Raw genomic sequence first — 8,905 nt, forward strand, 5'->3', positions numbered from 1 at the left:
GTTTAAGAGAGCTACCTGTACCCTCGTCAAGATTCAGCAAGGGTTATGCTCCCAGTCCGGATGCTGTTATGATCTTGTAAATTGTTTGGAAGCAAGCCTGAGATGATATGGTAATCCCACCGTGTTTATCACCCAGCAGCAATCACAGCACTCTCGTGTTTGTCTGTGCTTATCTTCTCTAAGACTTGCTTTTAAAGTCATTAGGTGCAAAAGAAACAGTCCTGTGATAAGGCTCTCAAGGAATAATGTGCAGAATTACACAGCAGACAGAATAGGTGGAAAGAATGGAGGAAGTTTGATACGAGCTGATGAACCTTCATGATTATACAGCTTTATCGGAGCCAAGCAGGAAGCTGCTCCAAGAACGAATGCCAAAGGACATGACTTATAACTCTGGAGGTCAGAACTTCCAAATGTGCCATCTAACCGCCTCTGATCCTCCTGCCCTCTCAGTCAAAGCCTGTGATAACCAGGCTCGAAGGAATTTGGTAGCAGGATCTCTTTCCCCTTCCTCGTCCTTCCTCTAGAAATCTAAAATTCCAGCGCCATAGGAGCATATAGGCATGTCCGAGATGCCATCTCACCATGGATAAAAGCCAAATCCCCCAAATCTCAGTTTTACAATACTGACCCTTCAACTGGAATCAGCTGAGACAGAAGCGTTGTCAGCTTCCCTGCCTTTGTCACTGATAATTAGACTTCTTATCGCCACGGTCAGTGATAACATTTAGACCCACTTTCGATCTCTTTTGTGCCCTCCTCGCCTTGCCACATCCCTCCTTCCCTCCCTCCATCTGCTATCCCTTCATCCCTAGTCACATTTCTAATGCATTCACCGCTTAACAGACCTGATAGCAAACAGCGAGAGAGGCAGTCAGAGGATAGATAAAGTCTCTTCTTCCTTCTTCTCTCTCAGTAAATAGGAGTTTATCATTGAGGCCGATCTCTCCATCCACTGCTTGCCTCCTCATTCCATATTCTTGCTGCATGACTGCCTTTTGCTCTCTATCTTTCCTTTTCCACTTCATTTTTTTAGACTGACCCTTTCGCCTCCCATTGACTCTCAAAGGGCTGAGCTAGAATCCTGTTTGTGGTTTCAGGCGGTGATATATTCAGGACTGGAATGAAAAACTTGCATACCATTTCATTCTGTATTACAGTGTTAAATTTATTAGATTTTCTCTAATTGTAGATTTTCTGTAGTTACGCCAAAAAATCTTTTCTCAGCACGTTCACACTCTTAATATAACAGATCCTTATGATTATATGAAGGGGAAATGTCTATATGTGGAAGTTTGGTGACATATATGAGCTGAAGTCACATGAAGATCTTGCAAGTCTCTACTTAAAGAGTTACTTTTAACATGAAATCTGGTGATCTTACATCTTGGATTATCTAATTAAGGTGTGAAATCCAACACATGCAGGTATGTGCAGGCATGAATTAAGGGAAAAATGTCCTATGTCCTTTATCTTACAATTTTTATGTGCAGCACCTAAGTATTCTTGGAAGTCTTGGAAAGTCTTTCCACCACGCTGGGTCTCGTTTATGATCATGCTGCAGCCTCTCTGCTCTGCCTGACACTCTTACACAGTGACCTCAGGTAAAATGATAATGCTTTACCTTCACAGACAACATCTATGCTGGTTATATTGTTTCAATAAAACCGTTGGGAGTAAGAAGCCAAGGAGAGTCGTTTATCACATGCAACATGCAGAAAAGCAATATTGTCAACTTCTCCCAATCCCCACCAGTGTTTTACACCACTACAGTGCACCTGTAAGGTCAGCGTCATGACAACATGACGTGCGGCGGTAATAAAACTCCGACCCGCGTTATTCTCGATGTTAAGTCTCACTCGTACGATGAATATACAGTCTGTGGCTCTCTCCGTCACGGTTGTTGGTGTATGTTGACAAAGTTGTAAAGAACATCGACATAAAAAGTAATAAACACAGAAAACAGTGACTTTATTGGTTTGCTGACCTCACAACGGTGCAACTCCCATGAGTGGAAAGGGCTTTGAATGTTGCACTAGTGTCTTACTGCAGTTTAAGCTCTATAAAGTTTCTGTTTTTGTTTGAATGATGGGTTTTAAATGATGCAGTTTTATCATTATCAAGTACAGTAGTAGAGGAGTGGTCCCTCGAAGTCTGTGAGGACTTGGACTTTGTTGGGTGTCTGTTTATGAAGGATGCCCTGAGTTGAGTTTTGTTGGCATTAGATAAATTGTATTAATTATTTGTTAGTTGCACACAGTCTAATTGGATAAGATCCTCTTGAAAGAAACCTTCTCAGTGCATCTTTATTAAGGTTAGTATTTCTTGTACCACTGGAATTGATTCTAGCTGCTGCCTTGTTTTCCAGACGCTTTGTAATAAGTAGTAATAAAGTACAACTGTGCTGCAGGTGTTTTCCTCAAAGTCTGCTTTTCGTCTTAACCTGGACTTTACTATGTAGCTACCATGCTAGGAGCAACTGTTTTGATCTAATAATCATTTTATGGTTGGATCAATAGTGTAGAAAATAAACTCAGATTCCTTTGGAGGGATCCTAGAATGCAGCTATTACGTTGGCCACTCAGGAAAAGGCTATTTTTCTGTTGTACCTTTTATCTACATTAGTCTCTTTTTTATCCCCCTTTTTCCTTTTTTTCCCCTCTTAGGCGCTTTTCATCCTGCGGCATCTGTTGCACTGGATCCATTCAAATGGTTATTGACAGGGAGTGCTGGGGATTTGTGGTTGCACTTATCACTAACATGGAATCCAGTACCCTTGGGTCCTTTCTCTGCTTCTTGAACTCACTACATCCTCTTCCCTTTTTTATACTCCCAGGCACTCACTTTGTGTCTTCTTTTGTGTGTGAAAAATATATCTTTCTCTTCTGTTGTCAATTTTGATAATTTTTGTTTTCCTTGCCTTCTCATATGCTCTTTCCTTTCTGATTTGTCTGCAGAACAAGTTGAGGACCGGAGGTTAAAGGATGGCAGAGAAAAAGGAGCGTAGAAGAGTATGTTGTAAGGGATTGATAATCGGCGGATTGACTGACAGACTAAATCCAGAGAAGAGGAAAGAAGTCGGCACCAAGACACGCACCCTGAGGACCCTGTGGAGAACAAAACCCAAACCAAACCCGACTAGAGGCACTGAACACAGCACCTTGAGAGAAAAATAGACACCTCGCTCCCTCAGTTCCTACCTCCTTCCCTACCTCTTTTACTCCTTCGTCTATCTCTCCCGTGAGTATGGCAGAGGGGCAGTGACATTGTCCAACATTTTGGAGAAACAGCAGGGCACTAACAGGACACAACAGGCCTGAGCTTGGCCGTCTGCTCAGACTTTAAGGATTAACCAGAACCACCTCAAGAAAGCCAACCACCTCTGTCAGAATTCACTTTAAGTCATCTCTGCTCATCTTAACAGTTAGAAATAACGTATTCATGCTAATAAGTCAGTCCAATTTTGTTCTCCTTAATTTATTGTTTTCCTGCTCCTCAAGCACTCTTGTGTACACAGATGCACACACAAACATCTATTTCTTGTCTGCATTTATTTGTGATGTTACTCATGTAACTGTGCGTGTTAGGCATTCACCGGCACCAGCACCTGTGACCATGTTTGATCCGAAAATAAAAAGAGAAACAAAACGCAAATGCTGTTGAATTTTTGTCCATGAACATGCAGCGGCCACCCTCTTTTCAGAGTGTGTGTGTGTGTGTGTGTCTTTGTATTCAGAACAGCATGCATTAGCAAGTTTTGATGGAAACATGGTCCTTGTGTTGTTTTAGTCCAAGAAAAAGGGAACAGAACCAAGGAGGAAGTATTCATCCCAGAGTTGCTGCACATCATTTTATTTCACTCCATTTTGCTCTTTCTTTATGTTGCGTTCAAAATATTCTTTAAAAAACTGTAGTAATTTGGTTAATAATGGCATTGTTGTGCTGATATTTTTTATGTTAGAGTGATGTAATGCATTCTGTGTAGGCAGCTTAAGATACCAGTGCATTACGAAGAGGGGTGACCTCTGCTTTCACTGCTGTACCTGTTCCCCATTCACTAAACTGAACTGTGTGCGATGCAGTGGCCTCAGCAACTTCACTAAAATTATAAGACATATTGCTAGCCAGGCAAACAAAGCCATGGTACAGCAGGCCTTTTTTTCCTCCTCCTGCATCTCAAGGCCATGAGGGACTTAACATTGTATGACCTAACATTATTTAGATGGAATTTTCTGTTAGGTTTACAGGGTAAGTACGTTAACTTATAAATTCTGATTAGTTTTTTTTTTAGTTGCTGATTTTAACGTGGAACGCCGGTGATCACAGACGAGCTGTTATCTTAATTCTGCATCAGATGAAGAAGCTCTATGATGGACGGAGCGAGAGGAGCAGGGTGTGTGGGTGGATGCGTGCGTGCAAGCGTGTGATTCGTTGTGACTAATCCGCCTCTGTATATCGGTCAGCTGTCCTTCTGCTTTTTGACTTTTGGGGTCTCAAAGGGGTAAGGGCTTGACTTCTATTATACAGCGGGTGTTTGTGTGTTGGTGGAATTTTCTAAAGGTTGGGGATAATGGATTTTGGAGTTCATGGCAGGTGCTTTTTCCATAGAACAGACTAAGGCCACTTTTTTTCCCTCATCTTTCTCCTCTATAAGCTGCATGACTCCCCAATATGACCAAGCACCACTGCACAGAAGATAAGTAATTTAAGAATGGATTCTGTCTGTAATGAGATTCTATGTCCTCGACATAATTAAAAGATTTATACAATCATGAGTTCAAAACAAATAACGTAACCTTAAGCCTTAACTTTCCGCATTTGAAATAGATAGTAAATAGTCTCCAAACTTTTGACTGCAGGTGAACATTTTTGCAGTTGTTAAAATATTAAACAAAACCATAGATTAAGGATATAAAACTACATAAAAAGTCTATTTTCAGTGCTTCTACTGGAGCAAATCGTGGGGTTTGCTCCAAAATTGTTAATGTTGTAACTCTTTTGGTTACTTATGCATTCATTCAACTCCTAACCTTGTATTGATGGCTGTTGCTCATTGAGTATCGAGTCTGCAGCGCTCATCAGAATCAGTAGATCTGCGATCGACCTCGTAATCGGTTGAAATAAGGTTCATAAATGCAAAGTGTTTCAGCCTGGCCTCACCTATTGCACCTCTGGAAACAGATGAGGCCTGGATGCTCTGACTAGATCAAGCCTTGCTTTTGCAGTTGTCCTTTTTTTCTCAAAATTCTGCTTTTTTGAAAGCGCCTCTTGGTCAGTTTTAGCTTTTAGATATCAATAATGTGTCTTCTTTTCTTAGGTTAAAAAAAAGATCAGATTTAGTTGATGTCATTGCAAAATTTTGTCTGTTGGACATTTAGGCCAATATTCAAATATTACACATTCATTTTGACCGTTACTCATTTAACTATTTACACAAGACATTTCTGAAAACTTGTAAAAAAGGCCTTTCTAAGAGCTTCTTTTTCTTTGTTCTTGAAGACATCTCATCTGTCATCCAAAAGGCTTCTTCAGGTGTCACTTGTTGGTGGGAATTTTCAGCTCCTAAGTGTTTGATAGACCATTCACACTTGGAGGGTCGTTGAGGTCACGTGTGTCACTGACTCACCCAACCATTGTGTGGATTGTTCAAGTCTTTCTCACCTGTGAGTTGCTGACCGAGCATGTTTTAGTCACAAGATCCAAAAAGTGAATGCTTGTAAAACCACCTGGGGCGAGAGTCAAAGCTGTGAGGGGCCTAGAAAAAGAAAAAAACATGTCCTCATGAAAGTAATCTGTTGGGGAAGTTTCATGGGGATATCTGTTATTTAAAAAGTTGCAATGTGTGCGCCTGTAGTGTCTGAATCGAGGAATATTTTCTATATTATCAAAGAAAATTAAGAGTGAAGTATATTAGAAAATTGGAAGTGTTTCTATGTATTGTAGCACCACTTTCGCAAAACCTACCATGGAACTGGTTTGATGTTTTGTTACGCGGGTACTGCCTGTAAGCTTGATATGTTTTATGGTTTTATCAATTCCTTTTTCATGACAATCCTGTTTGTCAGGGTTTTGTCTTGCGTGCAATTAAATGTGTCATATTTGTAAGCTCCATGAGCTGAAAAGGTTTTAAATTTTAGCTGCTGCAGGACAAAAGTGAATGTCAGCAATGTTACGGATTTTAGCACCATTTCAAAGTCCATATGTACATAACAAATTCTTGTCAAGGGCACAGCTAGTTGAAGGTTTGACCTTTTAGTATGTTTCTGTTTCACTCTGAAGTTGTGACTATATCTGTTGTCATATATTCCTTTTTTTTCCTAACATATCTTCGCTCTATCTTCATTTCTTTGATTGTGTCAGGCATGCAGGCATCGAGTGCCCAGTCCTACCATGAAACGTGCAATTACCTCTTAAAAAGGGCTGCATTATGTCATCTGCCAACCCTCTTTGTCATGATTATCTCTGCTCCAGATAATGCAAATTGTTATGATAATTCTTCTTTTAGTTTGGCAGATAAGAAGACCCGAGAAGGTCAGCTCTTCAGTCTCGGACCGAGGACTTCTCTTGTCTTCTTATTAGCTGCTGATCTGACATGCATGGCTGACAGCAGTGTATCTTTTAACAGCATAACACAATGCTGAGGAGTCGGACTCACAGACAAGCACAGTGTAAGAACTAAAGTGAGTATATTTGGGGTTTTGATCCGAATTCAAAAAGAAAATCGGCAATGATAGAATTATTTCCACTTAATGTAAGAGCACATGTGGTTTAAATCCTCATTACTACCGCAAAATAAAAAAGGTTGGAAACACTACTGATGTCCTCTACCTGTACCTTGATATCCACCACAAGGATACATGGAGCGCATCGATATTCATGATATACTCGCATGAATATAAAACACAATGCAGCAGATCTAAAAAAATGACACACTTGTCTTTAGTTATCATGGGCAAAATATTGCCTGCACATGAAATTATTTGTGCGCTGTAAATAAATACTACCTGTTTGTTAAAGTCCAGTTTTTAGATTCAAACAAATATATTTTCATTGAGAACCACATGGCATGATTTTAGAATTTATGTTTGTATTCTTTGCACCATCTAAGTAAATTTCTTCCAGTGTGCATTGTGTCTGCTTTATATTTACATCAGCTTGTATCCACTTCTGTGTGACACTCTACCACTGCCACCAACACCAGCTCCTGTTCTGGGCTGCACAAAGCGATAAGAAACGCTGCAATTTCATCTCAGTGCTTATTTTAGTGATATTTTAGTCCTATACTGTCTCAGTTCTCCAAAGAAACTGAATTTTAAAAAACACTTAACTCTGCAATTCAAAAGACAACATCCTCCACAATGATGACTAACCACACTCGATGAAATGACCTTCTCTGAGGAAAAATTGCTTTTCCCTTTAAAGTTTTCCCCCACGCTCACTCTCTGGCTCTTGTTCTCCTGCATCTTTCAGTGTCTCTCCACACAGTCTGTCGCCAGACTTGAGTTTGCATTGACTCCCCTTGTTTTGTTCTTTTGTTGCATCTTCCTCTGCCCTTTTTCTAACTTTTTCCCCACTTGTTTCTTTCCCTCACTCATTCTTACTCATCAAAGATGTTGAAGAATTGGTTGGCAGCCTGCGGGGCGGATCTTTTGGCAGCGATTGGCTCGTCTTGCTTTCCAATGAGGTGTGAAGCGTCTGTCATGCCGCTGTAACTCTTCTCTGAGGGCAGCCTCTTCTTCTCTTGCAACCCCATACACACACACACATAGACACACACATATTTTAGCGGAAAATGCCTTAAATATATATAAGCGTTCCACTAATGTATTCACCCAACACAAATTAAAAACCCATGAAAAAACAACTGAAGTACTGTTTAAGTTTAAGCATGGTGCACCGCATCCTGTTTCGACTTGAGAGTGAATAAAGACACACATGTACACACACTAAGAAAAGTTGGTTTCCAGCTATGCCAGTGGGGCCTGCAGATGAGAGCAGACTCCATTCTAGTAATGGGCAGGCAGATGGCAGGCTGCTCTGTAGCCTCTGCTTAAGCTGATGGCTCTATTCATCAGGCTGCTCCACCCACCCTGCAGCCCTGCACCAGGCTACGATTTATGGACTCTCTTTCCCTCACACTCCCCTCTGCTATTCTCTCTACTTCTTATTTATTTGTTCTTTTTATGTTTTATTCTGCTCCTCCTCTATTCTCCCTAAGTCTGAGCTGGTGTTTGTCTGCTCGACACCATAAAGGGCTATTTTGTCTCGGTTACAACCTGTGCTGCTGGGGGAGTGAGTTATTGGGTCGGTTTTAGATAGTGCTCCCCTTCCTGTCTGGCTGAAGTTTGGGTCATGCCAATGCTATTCAGAGGCACAGCTGATTATAGTGGGAGAGAAAGTTTAATTGGAATGACTCAAACTATTTGAGCTCAAGCTGTTTTATTACAACTCAAATATCTATTTGAGAAAAGAAAATCTTCAAGAAATAGTTCAACAACCAGTTTAAAAGTCAGCATCTGTGATGGCATGTGGGTTAGTGCACATGTCCTGAGTAACTTGCACATGTTCCCAAAAAGCTTTCTATTATTGCTGATCGATGTTTGCAGGTTTACGTGTCATCTGTGTCTTATTCTAGCAAGACTGTGTCCGTCACCCACAGAAAAACACTGGTGGAAAATGAAATTAAAAATGCAACAAAGAAGTCAGGAAACAGTTGATTGATGAAGAATGGGGACTATATTTTGCTTTTAAAACAGCACTTGGTCTTCTCAGTTCCTGATCACTTACAAGAATTGTTAAAAGAATAATAGATGAAACACAGCGTTAAACATCCCTGTTCCACCTTTTCTGAAACATGTTGCTGACATTGAATTGAAAGAGAGCATAAATATTTCTTTTATTTCTT

At 40.5% G+C, this 8,905-nt stretch overlaps 1 protein-coding gene across 2 annotated transcripts in view; it reads left to right on the plus strand.

The window, feature by feature from the left end:
- Positions 1–3,648, plus strand: part of chchd3a (coiled-coil-helix-coiled-coil-helix domain containing 3a) — a 64,156-nt gene extending 60,508 nt beyond the window's left edge. For both annotated transcript variants that reach the window (XM_072377323.1, XM_072377324.1), the window contains one exon: positions 2,958–3,648. In XM_072377323.1, the coding sequence (XP_072233424.1) occupies positions 2,958–2,981 (24 nt within the window). In that variant the 3' untranslated portion in view covers positions 2,982–3,648. The remainder of the gene's footprint in view (positions 1–2,957) is intronic.
- Positions 3,649–8,905: the final 5,257 nt, after the last annotated feature.

This window comes from Leuresthes tenuis, unplaced genomic scaffold (genome assembly GCF_036924035.1).
Source record: "Leuresthes tenuis unplaced genomic scaffold, fLeuTen1.0.hap1 SCAF_23, whole genome shotgun sequence".
In the NCBI taxonomy this organism is placed as follows: domain Eukaryota; kingdom Metazoa; phylum Chordata; class Actinopteri; order Atheriniformes; family Atherinopsidae; genus Leuresthes; species Leuresthes tenuis.